Source organism: Ostrea edulis, chromosome 2, assembly GCF_947568905.1.
Source record: "Ostrea edulis chromosome 2, xbOstEdul1.1, whole genome shotgun sequence".
NCBI classification, from domain to species: Eukaryota; Metazoa; Mollusca; class Bivalvia; order Ostreida; family Ostreidae; genus Ostrea; species Ostrea edulis.
This window is the reverse complement of record NC_079165.1, coordinates 26,527,162-26,549,864: the sequence shown is the minus strand read 5'-3', so window position 1 is coordinate 26,549,864 and position 22,703 is coordinate 26,527,162. Positions and strand designations below refer to the sequence as shown.

The 22,703-nt window shown below is 35.3% G+C and overlaps 2 protein-coding genes across 16 annotated transcripts; one reads left to right on the top strand and one right to left on the bottom strand.

Annotated features, from left to right (window-relative positions):
- Positions 1 to 11: 11 nt before the first annotated feature.
- Positions 12 to 19,883, top strand: LOC125680918 (neurofilament heavy polypeptide-like). Of its 15 annotated transcripts, XM_048920724.2 has the most exons (18): positions 12 to 61; positions 413 to 649; positions 983 to 1,127; positions 1,226 to 1,432; positions 1,768 to 1,873; positions 3,936 to 3,959; positions 4,886 to 4,989; positions 5,441 to 5,506; positions 5,876 to 6,225; positions 7,003 to 7,125; positions 7,326 to 7,474; positions 7,857 to 7,916; positions 9,051 to 9,104; positions 9,848 to 9,874; positions 10,811 to 11,093; positions 11,783 to 11,803; positions 17,114 to 18,025; positions 18,301 to 19,883. In XM_048920724.2, the coding sequence occupies exons 2-18, from the start codon at positions 472 to 474 to the stop codon at positions 18,834 to 18,836; spliced, it is 3,345 nt and encodes a 1,114-aa protein (XP_048776681.2). In that variant the 5' UTR covers positions 12 to 61; positions 413 to 471; the 3' UTR covers positions 18,837 to 19,883. The 15 variants fall into 15 exon arrangements, with proteins under 15 accessions (XP_048776681.2, XP_048776674.2, XP_056012504.1 ...); XM_048920717.2 differs by lacking the exon at positions 9,848 to 9,874; XM_048920720.2 differs by lacking the exon at positions 9,051 to 9,104 and having other exon boundaries at positions 31 to 61.
- Positions 19,884 to 20,127: 244 nt separating this feature from the next.
- Positions 20,128 to 21,573, bottom strand: LOC125677864 (neuronal acetylcholine receptor subunit beta-2-like). The gene has a single exon (XM_048915974.2). The coding sequence runs from the start codon at positions 21,571 to 21,573 to the stop codon at positions 20,128 to 20,130; it is 1,446 nt and encodes a 481-aa protein (XP_048771931.2).
- Between the last annotated feature and the right edge of the window lie 1,130 nt (positions 21,574 to 22,703).

The following is a 22,703-nucleotide window of genomic DNA, read 5'->3' as shown; positions in this document are numbered from 1 at the left end:
TAAATAATATTATGTGCGAGCCTGCAAGTTGCCAAGAACAAGTTTCAATATGGCGTCCAAGGTAAACTCTTGGTTAGAACAGTGTTTTTCGTGACGTATAATGTCTATGCCGTTTACATTGCATTGTATTCATAAAGTAGATATGACTGTATTGTATATCTAATTAAGATGTGGGTGACTCTGCAGTAAACAAAATTAGTAATATGAAATCTCAAACATATATAGGCTAACTCGCACTTCATAACATTAGGGCCTAGGATATATCTGCATTTGTATGGGTACATCTCAGATTTCCTATTGGATGGAACAAGGAGGGGGGGGGGGGGGGGCATTGGTCGTGATGGTTTGCAAGCGCAGACATAAATGTAAGATATGTTCATAAGTAAAATATGATGTAATGTATTTATTTCAGGAAGTTTTGATTTTTAAAAAGGGGCGTTAATAGAGTCTACCTGAGAAGAACTGATAAATATGTGGGATTTGCGATCCCCTTGGTCCCTTGCGGACTGGGGTCCTCCTATTCCTGAGAAGGATACATCATGTGCTCCTTTGTGTCAGCATCCTCCATGCTGGCAGTCCAACCTGAGGAAGTTAAAGGGAATCCAAGACCTTCCACCCCAAATCCCGCCAAAAGAAGAGATAGAAACAGGTTTATTAGATAAATCCATTACAATTGTTAGTCATTGTTTATGTTTACCTGGATGCAGAAGGCTTTCAACTTTTACTAAATTTTTTTTTTAATGATTTAAATTAACATTTGTAGCTAACCACTTTTTGCTCTTGATATTATCAATGTAAGGATTTAAGCTAGCCTAATATATTGCACAATAAACATTTAAATTAATGAATCAAAATTAAGTTTATCTGTCAGTGAACAATTAAGTCATCATATTGAAAATTTTCATACAATATCAATACAGAATCCTGATGTAATGTGATATATTTTTTTTAATTTAAGATATTTATTGCTTTATAATTTTAGATTTACCAACCTTAAAAGTATGTAATATGTTGGAAGACTATGGCGATGATCCAAAAGACCTATATCCTATAAAGTTTGCAGGAAAACCTCAGCATGAACGATCCAAAGTCAATATTTTACCTCGTAACAAATCCAGCAAATCGAGGTTAGTCAAATGGTTAGAACCATCTCCAACTTCTATTTTTGCAAAAATGAAGCTATGGTATGTTTGTGCATTACTAACAAATTTCATCCTCTCCACAGTATAAAAGTCCCATCCCCACCGTTGCAGTCCCCTGTTAGTGAGAAGAAGATAAAAAGTGCACCCCAGGGAAAACCTGTCCAGTTAGTAGAGGTCCAGGAAGTGTTTGAACTTGAGGATCTTAACAGTTCCTGGGATGACACATTTCTCCCAAAGAAATTCTACATGTGGGTCCCCAATCCCAAGAGGAAAAAGAAGCATGAAGAATCGTACGTAACTAGTAGATATATTTCAAACCATTCGAAGATGTACCCTTAGTAAAAAAAATTACGTAAAACTATATTAATGATGACTTGCTTCAATGGGAAAGAAAATCCCATAAATTTCAAATTATACATTAAAATATTAATACTGTATTCAACTTTATGTATCTTGATACTTGCTATAAAAATATGAATGTGTGGTTATTTTGGTATTTACTTTGTCAAATGAATTTCACATTCAGCACATTTTATTATTGTTTTCTTTTTTAAAATTATTTTCTTGATGTGCTATCAATACTGTTGGTTTTTTTTTAAAATTTATGTTAATTTTTTTTTTACAGAGCTTCTATTGGTGAACTGGCCAAGAGTGGACCCCAGAAAGTGCTGGTGCGAGACATGACAGAAGACATGATCCCTCGCCATATTGAATACGAGAACTCCACAAAGGTAGGATTTAATACTAGTATATCATTAAGTTGTATAGGTATTCATACATGAAACTGTTTTGACATTTGCATACCTATACAGTAAAACACAGTTCTAGGAAACCTCCAGGCCAGCAAAAAATTAGTTTGTTATAACCAAACTTCATTACACAGTAAAACACGGTTATAGAGAACCTCCAGGGCCAGCGAAAAACAGTTCCTTATCACCAAACTTTGCTATATCCAAGAAAAGTTTTGTTATATTCCTCTCATAGGGGAATAAATATCACTTCACAATAAGCATGAATTTGTTATAAGGGTGTTCATTGTAAGCGTGTTTTACTGTATGTGCTCTGACATGGTGATTTTTTACCAGGTATTTAGAGATTGCAGGATCATCATCTCAAGCGTTTAGTGTTCATGACCATGTGTATCTCAGTAACTATAGAAGATGTTTAATTTGATAGTATGCTCATACACGACTCATGTTAGTTATCAATTTTATTATTCAATGCTTGTTGTGTCGCCTGCGTTACACGTAGTGACGACATATAGGGATCACTATCCGTCGTCTTGCGTCGTCCTGAGTCGTCGTCATCTGGCGGCGGCGTCGTCACAAAAAATTTCTGTCACAGTTTTCTCAAGAACCACATGGGGCAACTCCCTGATATTTGGCACAGAGCATCAGTGTGGCCAACTGTATTGTGTAAGACATTTTCGAATCTGTCACTTATCAACTTCCTGTTTGCCGGGACTTAGAATTTTTTACAGCAAAAAAATTTCTGTCACAGTTTTCTCAAGAACCACATGGGGCAACTCCCTGATATTTGGCACAGAGCATCAGTGTGGCCAACTGTATTGTGTAAGACATTTTCGAATCTGTCGCTTATCAACTTCCTGTTTGCCGGGACTTAGAATTTTTTACAGCAAAAAAATTTTTTGCTGAAGATTTTATTTTATGATTAACTGAAGGACAGTATTTTTATGTACAAAAGGACAGTATTTGTAATTCCCATACTGAAGGACAGTATATGTGATTTCAGAACAGCACTAATTATGATTTTTCTTGAGAAACAGTAAATTGGATATATAAAAAGACAACAAGACTAAGCAGTAAACCCAACAGATAATTACTTATGGTTATTACCATTGTCTTGAAGAGCACAGTAACAGGTTGATACATATTTTCAAACATATGTTTTCATTCAGTCTACATTTAATAAATGTCTTAATTTCAAACAGATTCTCCCACAAATTCCATTGCATAATAATGTCTCATCTTTCAATTTCAATTAAGTTATCGTTAAAGAATGTTTAGTAATTCTCAAAACCTTTAAAAGGAGTATTAAACTGACAAAAACCATTTGAATAATTTACTTTTTCAACATTATACGTGATATATTACATATAGAATGAACTAGCAGGCGACACATGTCTTCCGGGGAAGACTTAATACTGCGTTTTTATATATACGGCTACTCTACCTCTGTAAAAGTAGCATTCAGAGTTCAACTTATTAACATCACAGTGCAGTGTATCAATTTGCTGATCAAATACTAACCTCTCTTTTTGCTTAGGCAGAGGTAAAGTTATGGTAGATACATGTAGGATCTCTCATGGTTTGTGGTTTGATATAATTTATATTCAATGAGTTTGTGTTTTCTATCCTCGAGCCTTGGTGAGATGATAGAAAAGACACAATGAGTTGAATATAAATCAAATTAAACCACAAACTGTGGGAGATTCTTTTTATCACATGTTAACACTCCCCCCTCTCCCCTGTTATTCATTTACATTACTGTAATGTTGGGAATTTTGCACTCTGACATTTTGTAAACAGACTACGTAAAATTGATGTTTGTTTGTGATGTCACAAATAGGGTAGGAAAACATAGTGTAATATAATCAAGATTTATGTAATGGGTGATATCTACTGGATAAAGGAGTAAACCTGTGATAAAGAACTATTTGCTTAGATTTTAATTGTGATCAAACATTTTGTAACTAGTTTACACAGTTATGTGAAAATTATGTAGCTTTGTGAAGTGCATGTTGTAATTGATAATTTTTCTTTGACACATCAGCCATATGAAGGGCCAGTGATTAAGGTATCAGTCTATAGACGTAGTCCTGTGTAGAAATATACATCATTACTTTTGTTATGACTTCTCTTCTTATGCTCTAAACTGATGCATGCAATGTTTACTCTTTTCATCTTATAGTTATATAAAAAGTAATCAAATTCATTATATCTTTGAGATTGTATTTTGCAACTATTTCCAAATATATGAATGTTTTACAATATATATCTTGTTTTCTATAATTAGTATATATATATAAATCTTATATGGTTTAAAACTGCATGATTTTTCATTTTTGCATCATTTCCACTAAAAGCATACTTTCTTTATAAATCTTCTAATTTCCTTTCATAGAATCCTTTCCCATGATCTAACTTTTTCCTCCCCCTACTGTTAATCAATGTCTCTATTCACAACACTTAAAACAGGGAAATTGGTAAAACAGGTGAATTGTTTTCTTTTTGTAATTTTACCCTGAATTTCAGTCATATACATGTATAGGAGTTTCATTTTTAAATAGTAATAATTCTTTTAATTTTTGTTTAATCAAAATTTCAAACTGTAAAAACACCATTGTGAGAAAACAAATTGGTATATAGATTGTTAATGTCTGAAATGGCAATCCCCTAATTACAGTAAGTATGGCATTATTTATAGGGTTGTAATTAGATACTGTAAATTCCTAATTTTTGCAAGAAGGATCACTTGCCAATTAAAATTAGTTTTACTTTTTATTGCCAAAATACATGTAAAGATTCTTGATCAACAGAGCACTCGTGAATATATGTTCTCGCGATTTGACGTGTATGAGTCATTTCATGATATTAAGTACTTGCGTAAAATAAGGAATCTACAGTTAACAAAATTTTTTTATAACATTTCACTGTCGGTAACTTTGCGTTTCTTTTTTAAATTTTATTTATATCATTATGTATTGATGATCCTCTTTGTAGATGAGAAGGAGGCTTAATTCCCCTGCCTCCTCGCGCTACAGAACTCCGTATTCTCGGTCCTCGGCTGGGTTACACACTGGACCTCACCTTTATGGAGGATCGGGGTGAGTGAATTTAGAGCATGTATTGTTTTCCATTTAAGGAAAAGAATTCATTTCATAACAAGTATGAAAGTGAAAATGTAAATTATATCACAAGTATTGAAATTTGAGATGCATGTACAAGATATTTTATGAAAAACATGCATTTTTATTCATTTTATTAATACATTTGCGTTCTTTATTATTTGACTATGATTGGTATACATGCAATATAGGTAATAGAAAAGTGTTAATTGAATTCATTTTTTGTGATTGATGGGTTATGGGATTTTTTTTTTTGGAGGAGGATTGTGACAATAGAACACACTCATACATCTGACATAGATCAATTAATCATTAATTAATTAATCATTATGTAAGGTTACATTTTAATTGTTTGGTGTTTTGTGTTTAACGCCGAGCAGTAAATTCCGTAGGCGTTGTGTTTGTATTTGATTGCTGTGGTGTTTTTTAGCATTGAGGAATTGCTTGACCTTCCCCGCGATATACTAGTAAGGGTGCTGGACCATGCCAGACAGAGGTAAGAGACACGGTTACTGGGTCGGGTCACAACCCTGTGTGAAAAGAATGTGGTCAAGTTCTAATAACAAATAACTCTTAATGCCAGATAAAGGTCATGTATATGTACTACATTTAAATGGAAGCAAACATACAATGTACTGTTGAATAAGATTGTCTTTGAGATGAACTTTATGCATGTACTTCTAAGGTAAGAAGTAAAACGGTTTGGTGTAGATTTCCATAAGTTTCTATGAACATTTACAGCATAAGCAAAACTAGAAGATGTTTTTTTTTCTCATAAAGTGGACATCATTATTTATCTTCACTATAATTTTAAGACCGACTTGAAACTTAAACAGGTCACATGACATTGTGTGTTGTATTTCAGTGATTTTGCATCTAGTCAGAAACTTCATGAACTGATCAGTAAATTTGTTCCTATCATGGATCGAGAGTCCACCAACATGACAGCGAACAGCACAGACCTTCTGCAGCAGAAGAAAATGAACATCTACGAGGGCAAGGAGAAAAAACACAAAGAATCCCATCTCATGGAAACGAAACCTGTGTACTATCTGGACGAAGACGGAGTGGAACAGGAAGTCTTTCCTGACCCCAGAATGTCACAAGGTCAAAGGTTGAATGACAGTGATTATGGGTCATATCGAGATCTGTACATGAGTGGAACCAGGGAGTTTCCAAGACTTAAGAAACCACTGCCACCTATTGGTGGAGGAGGTAAGGACATCTAGATAGATGATAAATGCTATATTAAATCTAGTTCTTATATTGTAAGCTTACTACCACCTATTGAATTGGTGAAGTAGGTAGGGACACTTAGATAGGTGATAAACACTATAATCTAGTTCTTATATTCTCAACTTAAAAGGGGCATTAGCTGCCAAAATCATATTTGCTGATTGTTACCAGAATGACTTAAACAGCTTTACAGTACTTAAAAATCACCACTTAAACCTATCAAAATACATTTATTTTGCAATCTTTTGATGTAATTTTGACATAAGAATTTCTTTTGTTTATGTAGAAACAATGACTGAAACATTGTATGGAAGTATATAATTCACTGCGGAGAAATTTTATAAGGTTTTCAAAAATCTTCGATTGGAGGTTGCTTTTTTTTCACTCTCATATTTATTTTTCTTCATTTTTAACGCATTTGAGCATTTAAATCACGATTCAGAATTAAAACATTTTTACATATTCTGAAACATTGTATGGATGATCAATGTGAAGAAATTTTGCATATTTTCAAAAACTTCATTAAAATGATTATACACCATAATTGACAGTCAATGCCCCTTTAATATTTTGCAGAAAAATATTGTTTTTAAAAAAAAGAAAATACTGGTATGACAATGCTATTGAGAGTCTGAAAAATCATATAATTTTGATTTCTTGTGTGTGTGTGTGTGTGTGTGTGTGTGTGTGTGTGTGTGTGTTTGTGTGTGTGTGTGTGTGTGTGTGTGTCCTGATGCTTCCAATTTCATTATTTAGTGGAAGATAAGGCGAAAATTCCATCAATATCTCTTGGCTTGCCTGAACTTCCTACTGGAGTGCGACAGACAAGGTCATTTAACTATTCCCGGAAAAATTACAGAAACCTGGACCTCACCATCGGTACTGTATTAATGTTGTGGGACATTTAAAAATCTGACCTTTTAAGAAAACTCTTCTTATCTCTCAGTTTTTGTCTACTATGGTCTAATGGACTTTGAGTCACTTGTAATGATGAATGAACTCTTTGAATATTTATTTTGTATTATTTTTCTTTATATATATTTGACGTATAATTTCCTGATTGACTTTGCTATATGTAGGTCCTGTTCCCACCCCTCCCACTAGCACTAGAACTGAAAACTCCACTGGTTCAGATCACGGAACCACTGTCCACGTGAACCTCCCCTCAGCTGGTTCAGTCCAGGATGGAATCCAGCCTCAGTATGCTGCAGAGAGAGCTGAAATGGCAGTACGTGTCCTCATTTCAAATACATGCCTTAATTTCTTATTACGTAGTTTTTGGTCATTTTTTTAACAATGACTGGTCCTCTTTCTTATTTCTATACAAAATATAAAAAAAATTCAGGCATTATCATTAAGAAGATTTTTTTTCCACATGACTGTTTCAAACAGTTACACTTCTACTTATATTGTAAGATATGGTTATAGCGAACTTCCAGGGCCAGCGAAAAATAGTTTGTAATATCCAACAAAATTTTTCTTACTTTCCTCTTGTAAGGGAATAGATATTACTTTGCAATAAGCATGGATTTATGATAAGCATTGTTTTACTGCACTTTGTCGAAGGATTTGAGCCACAGTTTATTAAGATATTTAATGCAATTCACCAGAACAATTCTCGACCAACAACTTGTAAAACTGACCCTCAAGATCTGATAGATGCATTAGCTGTGAGTATTTTGGTCCAGAGTCCAGTCTGTAAAATGTTTACCTTTTTTAAAAAGTTCCAATTTTGCATAATGGTAAATTTCAAAATTTTTTAATGTATTCTTAGATCCTTTCTTTAAATTTCATTTTAAGAAATTTGGAATGGAGTAAACTGTAAACATTGTAATTAAATTATACAGAGAAATCTATGACTAAACAAAACACGATGCTGCTTAGATTTACACACTGGACAAATAAGAGTCGTGCATTTTGGGCTTGGACATCTGATAAAAAAACACATCGTGCATGTTAAATGCATGGCCAATGCATGGAGAGTGTTGTTAATGGCTTGTATTTGGTGCAGGATATTTTAACAGCCACTTCAATAAAATTATATCACAATCATTTCTGTAAAGTATATAAATTTTGTCATTCTCTCATTTAGATTGAATATTTTATGAACAATAAATGCAAATACAATATAATAATCATATATATTGCATAAGATAATTTGTTTTCAAATGCATTCCTCATTTTCTCAAAATATTTCAAAATGTTCTCAGATTGTTTGATTGATAGTGAACTGTGGCGGATCTAGAGGGGAAGGAGGATAAGGGGTTGTTTGATTGATAGTGAACTGTGGCAGATCTAGAGGGGAAGGGGGTTAGGGGGTTGTTTGATTGATAGTGAACTGTGGTGGATCTAGAGGGGAAGGGGGATAGGGGGTTGTTTGATAGTGAACTGTGGTGGATCTGGAGGGGAAGGAGGATAGGGGGTTGTTTAATAGTGAACTGTGGCGGATCTAGAGGGGAAGGAGGGTAGGGGGTTGTTTGATTGATAGTGAACTGTGGCAGATCTAGACGGGGTGGAGGGTAGGAGGTTGCAATCACACCCCTTTTGGTTGAATGGGGTTTTTTTCCAAAAAAGTTCATTTTTTGCCATAGTAGGATCTTCACCCCTTTCCCCCTTTCTTTGGCGGAAAAGGTAAATTTGTCTCTCCCCCCCCCCCCTGGAAAATTTACTGGATCCACCACTGCATGGGTAATGATATGAAATTTCATTTCATTTGCTTTGTACTTATCCAACAACCACACATGCGATTATGACAATTTGAAACACCATTTTCCGTGTAATAATTTGAATCTGATAAACAACAGTTGCAGGTTAGCAAAAAGTTGCGGTATAGAATGTGGGCGAGTTTCCACAGCGCAGTAAGTGTGTGGGCGTGTGGCCTCTCTCTAGAACTCGGGTGACAGTACACGGACTAGAATCGGCTAAATTCTGCACAACACATCACATATTACTGAGATTGATGTAGAGCTCTCCATGTATCAAAATCATGAACATGTTTGTGTTTGGCTAGATTTCAATGTTACGATTAAACATACCTCATCTATTAATTAAATCCCATTTGTCAATGTTTACACGAAAAAGTCCCACCAGTAATCACTAGAAATTTGTATTGAATACATGTATGATATCAATATGTTAATTCAACACATTAAATAGTTACACTATTTATAAATGAAGAGCATTCTTCAGTAAAATGTATTTATGGCCTTTGTAATTCATAACCAGGAAAATTTCTCTGCCATGGTGGATTAGATATATATACCATGAATGCATTAAATATTTTTATGGAATATATTATCCATGAATGAAAGGATTGGAAAAAAGTACAGTTTATTCACTTCATATAATGATCAACAACTAGCAATCCTTTTTAAAAAGTTCTATCGAAAATGAAGATTTATTGTCAAAATACATACATACATCCATCATTCTAACAGTGCATAGTACATTACCCATTGTATGTTTGTCAGCGGTGATGGTTGCCATGGCTACAGGCTATTACGTTTGCCATATATTCACGTAGAACGGTTAGATCTGTATGGTGATGGTATGCGAGACAATGGCAAACAGTGAATACAATGTTTAGTGTTTTAATTTTTAGTACTATGGTCTCTACACGGATTTCGAGGTAAAGTATAATGCCGGATGGCATTCCTAGGAGCATGGTGCTAGTTATGTATGATAATTCCAAAACCTGACTGGTTGTCAACAAACATGAGTTATTTCATGAGTTCAGTTGCTGTATTTGTTATAGACAAATGATTTCATATTGTAATATTCACATTTCCTGTATTCTTTACCTATTGAAATGTTTATAGCCATTTCCTCAGGAATGTGGACAATGTGCATATGGATTTGGATAGATAGAGTACAATTATTTCATTGGCTCTGAATTTCAACAGAAATGAAAAAAAAAGATTAAATATAAATTTCTTAAAATTTTTAGCATGACCTAAAGCTTCATGATAGAACATGTTGATACAGCCTGTCAGGTGTTACTGAACTCGTAGATTTTAACAACTATTACAGAGGTGAAAGGGGAGGAACCGGGATTTAAATATTAAAATACATATATCAAAGTCTGTGGAATATTATTTACATATATTCAGGGTAAAATGGATGGTCTTCCATTTAATGCTATACACTTTGTTTTTAGCTTTGAATTTGAAGGAAACAAAAATAGTGGATGTTAATAAATCTAACATACATGCATTTCATTAGACTAATATTACATCTAAATAATCAAGAGTGCACGAGTCCTTTCAAATGTGTCCAAGGATAATCGGTCAATTCTGTCATCCAGGAATTTTTTAAAATGTACAAAAGATTTAATGGTGTGAGAAGTTTTTCAAATATCCATAGTTTCACAGCTTCTAAAATATTGGCATGGAAGGACTCATTTATTATCATTTAATACAATATGCATGGACTCAATCAATGTTTCATGAAAGTTTTAAAAAGTAATTCATTTGTAATTTGTGTTGTTTTCATTCATTCATTTGGTTTTTTTTAAAATAACATAACATACTGTACATTAATTATATCATATATGTTTTTTTTTCAGTCTTCTAAATCCGAGAGGTCTGCCTCCCGTACCCCTCTCCATGCTGTCAGCCCCGCCCAGTCCACACGTGTGCCCCAGGCCCCTGCCACCACCCCTGCCACTCACGGTCAGATGTCGCCATTGAAGCTCTACCGTGATCAGTCAGGCATGTCTTCTAGCTCCAACAAGAAACCAAAATCAGCTCCTTCACACCAGAACATCTCCCGAGAAAATGTTCAATCTCCGACAGCGGAAATCAGGGCCCCCACCAACTCCCCCCGAGCTCTCACCCCCGAACAAACAGGTAATTACTATGCATCATTGTGTATATCACTCCATGCCATCACCAACTGTCTCTCAGACACTAACAATGTGCACATCTGAACTATAGTTCTTTCAAATTTCATTTTTGTTTGAACTTTTAACTCCAAATTAAGCTGCAGTACTGAATAGGTCTCAGACATGAAAGGACCCCGGCATAAAAAGAGTTCCAGGCAAAAAAAGGGTCCCAGACATAAAATAGTTCCAGATATGAAAGAGTTCTAGACAAAAAGTGTCCCAGATGTAAAAGAGTTCCATATACTTAAAAATTCCATATATAAAAGAGTTCTAGATATAAAAGAGTCCCAGACATAAAGAGTTCCATACTTAAAAGAGTCCCAGGCATAAAAGAGTTTCAGATATAAAAGAGTTCCAGACATAAATAAAAGAGTTTCAGACATAAATAGTCCAAGACATAGAGAGGTCCAGACATGAAAGACTCTTCGACATCAATAAGTCTTAGACCTAAAATGTCCCAGATGTAAAAGAAAGCTTTCAGTGATACAGAGTTCAGTTCTGCAGCTGCACATGAATGCTACTCAACCAAAATATCTATTTTGCATGTTTTATTTTATTTAGTCAACATAATTCATTGACCTCTTTTGTCCTATTTTTGATTTTCTTCTTATCGGTCTATTAGTTTGCATGTTCTAACAGCTGTTAACTTCATAGGAAAGTACAGGAAGCTGCCGGGTAAGTGTTATTTGTAGATTAGATAGTGCTCAAGTTTAAGACTTGTACATGTAGGTCTACAGTACCCTTAGGCTAGTTGAAGTAGAAATGCAGCTTTGAAGAGAGACACATTGGTTACTGGTTTCCATTCATTAGTAGTACACCTCATTTTGTCATATAGAAACTCTTAGTCTGTGCTACGTTTTACCAGAATGCTTGCTATCAAATCTTTGAAAATTTACCATCTAAAGAGAAATATTTATTTCATTCGTAAATCTTATTTGTCTTAATATCAGTTGACAACTGGTAGTGAATAAACAATCATATAAGTAGTATGGTGATTTTAAAGAAGGACATTCTATGATTTCTATTGCAGCTTATGGGTGGAATTTATTTTATTTAAGAATAAATCTTTTAATCAAAGTTTTTAAGCTTAGTTGAAAGTTCATTAGTATGTGACTGTTTTTATCAAAAATCATAAATGACAAAACATTGGTAAACATTTTTTGTTAAAAATTGATGAAAACTGCTGGCAAAACGACATCAAATAAATAGTACATGTCTGATATTTCATTTTTTGTATGTCTATCATGTGAGTTAGACAAGTGTTTCACAAACTGAGAAGGTTATTTTACATTTTTAGCTCACCTGAACCGAAGGTTCAAGTGAGCTATTCTGATCACATTTTGTCCGGCGTCCGTCTGTCTGTCTGTCCGTCTGTCTGTAAACTTTTCACATTTTCGACTTCTTCTCCAGAACCACTGCGCCAATTTCAACCTAACTTGGCCAAAAGCATCCTTGGGTGAAGGGCTTTCAAGTTTGTTCAAATGAAGGGCCATGTCCCTTTCAAAGGGGAGATAATCACAAAAATGCAAAAATAGGGTGGGGTCATTTAAAAATCTTCTTCTCAAGAACCACTGGGCCAGAAGAGCTGAAATTTACCTGAAAGCTTCCTGACATATTGCAGATTCAAGTTTGTTCAAATCATGGCCCCCGGTGGTAGGATGGGACCACAAGGGGGGATCAAAGTTTTGCATACAAATATATAGGGAAAAACTTTAAAAATCTTCTTCTCAAGAACCACTGAGCCAGAAAAGCTGAGATTTACATGAAAGCTTCCTGACATAATGCAGATTCAAGTTTGTTCAAATCATGGGCCCCGGGGGTTGGATGGGGCCACAATAGGGGATCAAAGTTTTACATACAAATATATAGGAAAAATCTTTAAAAATCTTCTTCTCAAGAACCACTGAGTCAGAAAAGCTGATTTTTACATGAAAACTTCCTGACATAGTGCAGATTCAAGTTTGTTCAAATCATGGCCCCCGGGAATAGGATGGGGCCCCAAGGGGGGATCAAAGTTTTGCACACAAATATATAGGGAAAAACTTTTAAAATCTTCTTCTCAAGAACCACTAAGCCAGAAAAGCTGAGATTTACATGAAAGCTTCCTGACATAATGCAGATTCAAGTTTGTTCAAATCATGGGCGCCTGGGGTTGGATGGGGCCACAATAGGGGATCAAAGTTTTACATACAAATATATAGAAAAAATCTTTAAAAATCTTCTTCTCAAGAACCACTGAGCCAGAAAAGCTGATTTTTACATGAAAACTTTCTGACATAGTGCAGATTCAAGTTTGTTCAAATCATGGCCCCCGGGGATAAGATGGGGCCCCAAGGGGGGATCAAAGTTTTACACACAAATATATAGGGAAAATCTTTAAAAATCTTCTCAAGAATAGCAAAGCTGTGATTAATCATATTTATATGGAAGCATCTTCAGGTAGTGTAAATTCAAGTTTGTTCAAGTCATGCCCCCAGGGGGTAGGGAGGGGCCACAATAGGGGTTCAAAGTTTGACATTGAAATATTTAAAAAAATATATGTTCAAAAATCTTCATCTCAAGAAGAGCATAGTAATGATTAGTCATTTTAATGTAAAAGCATTATCAGGTAGTGCAGATTAAAATTTGTGGAATTCATGGTCCCCTGGCGAAGGTTGGGGCCACATAGAAGATCGATTTTTTTTTTTTTGATTTTTAGCTCTTCTGAGCCAAAGGCTCAAAGAGCTAATGCTATGGCCATTTGTGCGGTGTGCGGTGTGCGTAAACTTTTTAGAAAAAGGGCTATAACTCAAGAACCCCTTGGCCAATTTTTTTCAAATTTGTTACAGGGTATCATTGGCCCAAGGGCTTTCATACATACTAAATAGAGGGATGTGACCCTTTAACAAGGGGAGATAATCAGGAAAATACAAACAAAAGTAGTGGTTGCTAAAAAATCTTCTTCTCAAGAACCACAGGGCAGATTATCACCAAACTTACACATAAGGATGAGGATATGTTGTAGATTAAAAATTGTTCAAGGCATTACCCTGGGGCAAAGGGCATGGTCTCAAGGTCACTTCAAAGTTGACCTAAATTAAAAAAAATTTTAAATTCCTTAAATCTTAGATATTTTAGTCATTATAAGGACTAAGATCATCAAATTTTGACAGTTGATGCATCTTAGGACCTTGTGTCAAGTTGTCTCAAAAGTAGGTCACGGTGACCTACTTTTTGAATTTTGCAGGTATTTATTTTAAAATTAATTTTGATGCATATCTTGGACATTTTGAAGCCTATGATGATCAAAACTTGTCAGTTGGTGGATCATGGGACCTTGAAATGCGTCAACTGAAAAATAGGTCACCGTGACCTACTTTCTGAATTTTATGGCTTATCATTTATAGATATATTTTAAGTTGTTATTTCAAATACCGAGAGGTTTAGAATCATCAAATCTTGTAAGTTGATGCATCTTGAGGCCTTGAAACATATTTATAAAAAAAGTAGGTCACAGTGACCTACTTTTTGAATTTTGCAGATATTCAAATTTCACATTTTCAATTTTAGATGCATATTTTGGGCACTGTAAAACCTAGGATCATCAAACTTTGTCAGTTGATGCGTCTTCGTCTTCGGTTTGTGTCGACCAAAAAGTAGGTCACCGTGACCTACTTTTGGTATTTGACAGCTAAATTACTATACTTCAGACAGTATTTGACCTACAATCATCAAACTTTGTCAGTTGATGGGTCTTGCATGTTCGAAGGGTTTCGACCAAAAAGTAGGTCAACTTGATCTACTTTTGGAATTGGACACCTATATTTATATATTTCAGATACTATTTGACCTACAGTCATCAAACTTTGTCAGTTGATGCGTCTTGCATGTTCAAAGGGTGTTGACCAAAAAGTAGGTCACCATGACCTACTTTTGGAATTGGACGGCTATATCTATATAATTCAGATACTATTTGACCTACAGTCATCAAACTTTGTCAGTTGTTGGGTCTTGCATGTTTGAAGGGTGTTGATGAAAAAGTAGGTCACCTTGACCTACTTTTGGAATTTGACGACTATATTTATATATTTCAGATACTATTTGACCTACAGTCATCAAACTTTGTCAGTTGATGGGTCTTGCATGTTCGGAGTTCGCTGACCAAAAAGTAGGTCACCATGACCTACGATTGGAATTTGACAGCTATATTTCAATATTCAGATACTAATTGGCTTAAAATCATCAAACTTTGTCAGTTGATATTTCTTGGGTTCTCAAAATGTGTAAACCAAAAAGTAGGTCACATTGACCTACTTTTTTTGAATTCTTAGGATTTAACTAAAGATTTAGAATACTAAGAGGCTAATAATAGAAATGGTGGGGTTATACAATTTATCAGAAGAGCGATTCTAGGCCCTTGGACCTCTTGGTTTTTTTTTTACATGGGAATATATAAGGAGGAGTGTTTAAGAAATTTTACATGGGAATATATAGGAAAAAATGTAGATAAATTTTCAATTTTTTCTGCTCTTGTTAATTTTGCATCCAAATAAATCTAGTGATATAATTTCATTTTTGTCTTCATTTATAAATTAAGAAGAAGAAAACTCGCCGTCGATTCCTTTTGAACAACTTGGTGAATATCATTAATCTTGGCACCAAAAATCTTTGACTGAAGGGCATTCAATTGTTATAATTACACACTTAATGCACATATTTACAACGTGTATGACCCCCTATTGATTTTCTGGTCACACCTGCCATGTTGGGTTTAAAACATAAACACTCTTTTCTCAGGTGAGCGATGTGGCCCATGGGCCTCTTGTTTCAATTTAAACAAAAGTTAAAAACTGGAGACCAACACCTTCAGATTAAAATTATGGAAGATTCTCACGAGAGGATACCACATGTTATTCAACAGGGTCTGCATCCAAAAGTAGAAACTTGAAGAAATAAAACAGATCACCAACAGTTTTTTCAAATCGTTTTATCAGTGATAAACCTTTGCTGTGTCATTGCTTATAATTCTTGATTTAAACTTCAACATCTAAAAAAAATAGTCAGTTATTACAAAATATAGATATATCTAGTTTGTTTGTATGATGAGGTACATAAAAACAATGAATCCGAAGTGGATTATAATAATCATGCTGGTGATTTAATTTATATACAAATTAACTGTCTTAAATAATATATCAATAAACACTAAAAGTTTAAAACTGGTCAAGTTTTCTATATCCATTTATGATAAATACAAGGAGTTGAAAATCACTGGTCATATCGCTTTAAAGGGACTGGTTCACGTTTTTCAAAAGAAATACTTTTGATGTTAAGAATCAAAATTATAGTTCATTTTATATTGACAACCAAAATTTGGACCGTCTGAATGCAAGGATAAGAGCAATATTTTAGCTTTGATTCTGTGTTATGTAAACAAAGACTTGAGTCTTTTTATGTAAACAAACAAACCAGTGAAACGTTAATTTTGTAATTTAAAGCATCTTCATTTTGTACCGTTACAAATTTTACCTTTTAAATGACACATTTTACCTAAAGTATACTTGATATGTGATATATATGATATACTTGGATCAATATCAATTTATTTTGAAAACCTACACAATAATACACCTCAATCTTTGTTTTCAAAACAAATAATAAACTCTCCATAATGAGCTTCTGTCATGATGAATAACCGTAATTTTTTTGTGAAACCTTCTAAACATATTAGACTGTAGATTTTGATCATTTTAAGTGAAAAACAAAATTTGGAGGAAAATCGTGAATTAGTCCCTTTAACTAAAATTGATGCAAATAGTCACAAAGAGAGTACAGTATTTCGCTTTGTTGTAACTATTTTATTTTTGTTGAAGACAATGATAAAACTCATCTTCTACAATTGACTGATAGTCTTAGCAATATGACATTTATAATCATTCGTTGTCTGCAATTGACTGATGATCTTAGCAATGTGACATTTACAATCACTCATTGTTTTTTTTATAGGTCTAATGACAATTCAGGAAACAGGCCACGAGGAAGGGGAGGGGCCACACCCAGTGTCACGAGGTGGACGAAGTGTTCGGTTTGCTGAGGAAGTTCCTGAGATTCCACCACCGCCATCTTCTCCACAACTTCCAGAAGATGCCGAGCAGCCGGAAAAAGAGATTGAAAATCAGACCCAAAATGCTAGTGTTCCCGTCTCTCGGCAGACAGGTTTCACTAACCAACCAACGTTTAATACAATGGAAAAAGAACTTTCCCAAGATGATATCCAAATCAAGTCCGGGAAGAAACGCGATTCCATACTGTCAACCCCAGAGCCATGGCCTCAGGTTAATGAAGCCGATTTTGATGTTACCCCTGCACACACGAAAATGACTCTGCATGGAAGCGAGGCAAAAGTGAATGATTCGAGGTTAGCACACATGGACCCCTATTCCGACAGATCTGCTGGTACTGGAAGTACGATCCATGGCGATATGAACAGTAGAGACTCCACACGGAGCTACATGACACATAAAGAGGAGTCTCCTGGACCACCCCCACCATCACCCGAACCAAAGGACGCCAGAAATGATGAGGTGCGGTCAGCACGAAAGAGAGACACCAAATCCCGCGAATCCACCACGATGACTCCGCTTATGGAAGAAAATGATGAAGAAACAGTAACGCCTGATGTGCATGTAAGGACTTTGATTATTGAGGTGCCGCCATTAGGACAAAGGGAACCGAAAGAGAATTCAAAAGGTAAAACACGAACCACAGACACTTTTGTTAGTATCGACATTCCTGCACAGTCCATGGTGGAGGAGGAAGCTACCAATGGCAGTGGCAAGAGACAGCTGATAAGTAAGGGAAGCAGGCAACTGGAACCGCCATTGGAAGAAAAGGAAGAAGAATCCACACCAGATGGAGGTATGTACTGTAACGGTGAGAACAAAGAAAATAAAATCGCAAAATAAACCTGCGCGCAATCCGAGTCCGAAAATTATATTACTGACTATGGCAACTTTATTTAAAAAACAAATATATATAGAACGTTTTGGTGTTGTAAGCAATTGCAAAATTCATTTATGTTTAAACTATTGGAACTTTTTGATATATGAATAAAATTGGTGAACTTTGAAATTTTCAGTTTTAGCTCAGTTTCTGTTTTCTTTTTCATTTCATTGTTTTCGTTACACTTGTAGGAACCATCAACACTCGGGATCAGAATTTGTCTGTTCAGAGCTCTTTGGGCGGTAGAATGACGGCTGATGGGGATACAGACACAGATGTGGGGTCCGCTGGAGTAGATCCCTCGATTGGCGGTAATGTCTCGCCATCCTCAACAGTGACAGGAAATGAAAAAGTGACAAACACGGATCTGAGAAACTTTATAGAACATCAGGCTGAAGAAACCGAGAGAATTGATGAAGACAATGAGCTTAAGTCGAGTGAACGCCGGAAGGACTCGTCAGAAATTATGGAATCTCGAGATTCGCACCTACCAGACGGTGAGGAACACAAACCCGAACCAACACAGGCCACCACGAAAGAAGAAGGGGAGGATCCAACAGAGGAGGGAGGGGAGAATACAAAGGAGAGCTTACAAGAGAATCAGAGTAATGTGGAGGGAAATCTCACCCAGAGGAGCGAGCAGGAGATTACGGAGAATGGAGGCGATAATGAAGCATTTAAATCTCTACTGGCGGAGGAACTGGCTCGTATAGAGCAACAGGACTAGATCTGTCTAGTGATTGATCCTGTGATTTCATGTCTGTGATAATGATAGAAATATATCTGTGATATGTGTCACAACAATTATTTTAAATTCCTTATATTACAAAAATTATAGCAGAGCTGATGCAGCTCGATCGAGAGAGAGAGAGAGAGAGAGAGAGAGCCTTGAAAATGATTTTTTTTTTCAACCAAGAACAAATCTAAAACAATCATATTTTATATTCTTTATTTTCTTTGAAATACTTACATACATGTTTATATATATATATATATATATATATATATATATATATAAATCTATAATTTGCTAAAAGATGATGCATTCTCAATTAGCTACCAAAGTCGGTATTGCTCAAACTGTTTTCCCATGAATGCCTTTTTGTAACATGTTGTTTGAAATGCTAATATTTTTTTAATGCCTCTTTGTAATTTGTGTCCAATGGCAAGCTGACAATATACAATACACAAGTGTAGAGCATTTAACTCCTTGTCTCATGGCCAATGACCCTCTATTATTGTGAACAGGTTTCAGAGCATTTATTTGTCAATAATTGATTTTAGATATATTTTTGCACGATGATTTCAATATTCACGCGTGATTTCATGTATAGTATTGCCATGTTTGCAGCTACAGCCATTATGTAACACGTGTACAGTGTATATTGCTCATGGTAAATATCATGATAAGGTAAATTGCATGAAAATAAATAAACATAGGCTATTTTGTAGATTTATCATGTACATTAATTTCTTAATGAAAATTTTTGTAATACAATGCATTTTTAATAATCTAATTAAAATTAGCTGTTTCTGTTACAGCATCAATGTTGTAAGAAGCAGTAGCGGATTAAAAACAGCTAATTTTGATTAGATTGAACAGTTAGAATACTTTGTTGTTTCTACAATTAACGGAAGAGCTCTTAGGCCAATTGAGCTGATCTTCTCATTGTCATCATGCAATAAGGTCGTGCAATCTTTGTTAATTCTCGCTTTTCCACTTTTGTATTTGCTGTGAAATGTATGTTGTAAATAAAAAAACCATCAACAACAAGCAATTTATCATTCCTCAAGCCAAGGGTGATATATGTATAGATGTACCATTATATGAGCATAATCAGATGAGAAGAAAAAATACATGTCCAGGCAGTTTCGTTCAGCCATGGTTTTAATGCGATATAGATGTGTAACTGGTCGTACTATCTGTGCAAGCCAGTGCCTAAGTGTCTATTATATGTATTGAAGGTATTTCTGCAAGCCGGATAAAAATAAAATGGACATTTCAGCATTTAGTTTCCTCACATGGACAGACGCCCGATAGAGATCATGATATACAAAGCTCCCAGTACAATGACTGTACTAGCACACAAAAAGAAGCAGTATTTGTCGAACAGCTTGGCGAACGTTTTCCACGTTTCCACGTTATATTCCGGAGCATTCACTTCATTGTAATCCTCGTAGATAACTTCAGAATCCTCATTAACTCGGACAGACTGTTTATAAATCCCTGACTTGGATCCCTCGTCAAAATTTCCTACTAACGCCACCACGGGTCTGTTATAGTCTGCTTGCTGTGAGTATCGTCTGGATCTGTCCATGTTGTTGTCTATTTGCAATGAGACTCGCCTGGTGTTTGATTTTGAATTGACAGGTTCAGTTTCTGCCGATTCAATTCTTCTGTGGTGACAATCACATTTGATGAAAACAGACCAGCAACATTTCTTGAACCTTTTACATCTTAAAGCTCTGGTCACTTTTATTAACCACGGGTGTAGAGGCTTCTCTTCTTTTCGAAAATGAAATCGGAGACCAATAATGGTTAAAAAGCAAATAAATGCTGACAAAATAAGTAGGATCATCAATACAAAGGACAACACAGAGATTGGTTTTGAAGTTTTGGGGATTGTGTCCGACACTAGAGTTAGATACACTGTCATTGATAGCAGACACGTGATGGCGTACCCCACCCTCTCCCCGGAATCTGCTGAAAGAAGAAACACCATGCAGTTGAGAAGAGTCAGCAACACAACTGGAATGAAAAGGTTAACGATGAAGAAAGAGGATCGACGCTCTAGATATAACTTGAAATAGATGTATTCAAATGGACCGTCTCCGACTCTTTCAGCGGCTGTGCCATATAAAACCCACTCTCCATTTTGAGTAAAGTTTTCAAGATTAATGTCGTTTCGAGAAATTAAAAGTTGGAGCTCGCGATGTCTGTAATTCCAAGGAATCATCTCAATTTTACACAACTGACGGTCGAACGGAAAGTGTGTGATATCAATGTCACATGACGTTTCTATGTAGTCACCAGTATACCACAGAGCCGCTCCGTCATCTTGATAGCGTATCATGATGTCATCAAATCCGATTTTCCGGACTTGCTTCACCGGATTGGTGACAATCAAGTCAGGTTTCCAAACCAACTTCTGTGGAACAAGAATCTGCTGAGTGTTTCCAAAGTCCGTCTTGTTCCACACCATCCTCGAGTCTGTCCAAGTTATGTCAATATACACCACTGTGGACAGGGTACCCGAGAGTTCATCCAGGCCATTAATGGAGATCAAATGCATGGTCGCCACGGCCACCGTCTGCTGGTTCTGGTTGGAGTTTGGTCGTATGTACGGATTGTAATTCGTCAGTAAAGTTTGATACAACTGTTCCACTGCTGTCCTGTTGGCTAAAGTGAAAGTGAATGAGCAAGAAATTATTATCAAAATCACAAAACAGCTAGTAAATGCCATCTTCTCCGGACTTGCTGGTCAAATGATTATGGTTAGTAATGTATAATCTCATTTAAATCGACAGGTATTGACGTCGTGTTGATCTGTTTATATCCACAGACAAAATATCTCCTATTCTGATTACAATGACTGAGGTGTTTGTGACTTATAGATTCTATCTGATGTCCAGTGGGTTTAAATACAAAGAGGCAAAAAAAAAAGGTTTGATTAAAAGCAAACATTTAATGTGCGAATGTATTGAGTATTTATTCAGGCATATCAAACAACGAAACACAAACATAAATGTCTCCCACCTCCGGTATGTCCGGGGCTCTTTTGTATTCTTTGTAGGAGTTATGAGATTGATTACTGTTCATTATCTTCACATTTTCATACAATAGGTGGTTTTACTTCAAATAGGATTTTTATGTTTCATTAGAATAAAGTACATATTATGTAAAACATTTACAATCATTTTTCCAATAGTACAAATAAGAGAAGAAGAAGAAAAACAAAACAAAGCTCATATATTGAAACTCATCATATGTTCAAACTCAATTATATGATGGCATATACCTACGATTTTAAGGTGGCTCACTACACCCAGAAATTGTTTCTCAAATCAGTACGAATTGATTTAATTATAAAAGATATGATGATATACAATAAGTATAAATGCCAAAAAGCAAAATAAATATATACAAATTTGGATAAAAACATGATTTTCAAAAACATTATTTCAACACGTATGAATAAAAGACTTTGGGAGATTTGAACTCGAGATCTGTGGTTCACCAGCCCAATGCATCAACCACTGAGCTACGATTATAGACAAACAAATCGATCGATACAAATAATTTCACAAAACATTTAAATCGCCATCTTGTGACGTAGTGTCATACAGAGTATAAGCTTTAGTGTAGTGAGCTACCTTAAACGAGAATTTAAAGTTTAATTCAGTCCATCCACTAACCATCATAATTTTCTATAGTCCACATAAGCAAGTCGACACGATTATCTACATATGTCAACTGTATAGTATCTGACAATACAACAACTCTCTAACGAGGTTGTATGTTTGTTGATGTTACATGGGTTTCAACAGTCGGGATCGGGTGCCTAAGAGGAGTAAGCATCCCCTGTTGACTGTC

Excerpts from the sequence above, each read along its gene's own strand:
- LOC125680918 (XM_048920724.2), top strand. The coding sequence starts at position 472 with ATGTGGGATTTGCGATCCCCTTGGTCCCTTGCGGACTGGGGTCCTCCT. Across the intron at positions 3,960-4,885 it reads ATGAAGGGCCAGTGATTAAG|ATGAGAAGGAGGCTTAATTC; the intron begins GTATCAGTCTAT and ends TCCTCTTTGTAG. Across the intron at positions 11,094-11,782 it reads TCTCACCCCCGAACAAACAG|GAAAGTACAGGAAGCTGCCG; the intron begins GTAATTACTATG and ends TTAACTTCATAG.
- LOC125677864 (XM_048915974.2), bottom strand. The coding sequence starts at position 21,573 with ATGGCATTTACTAGCTGTTTTGTGATTTTGATAATAATTTCTTGCTCA.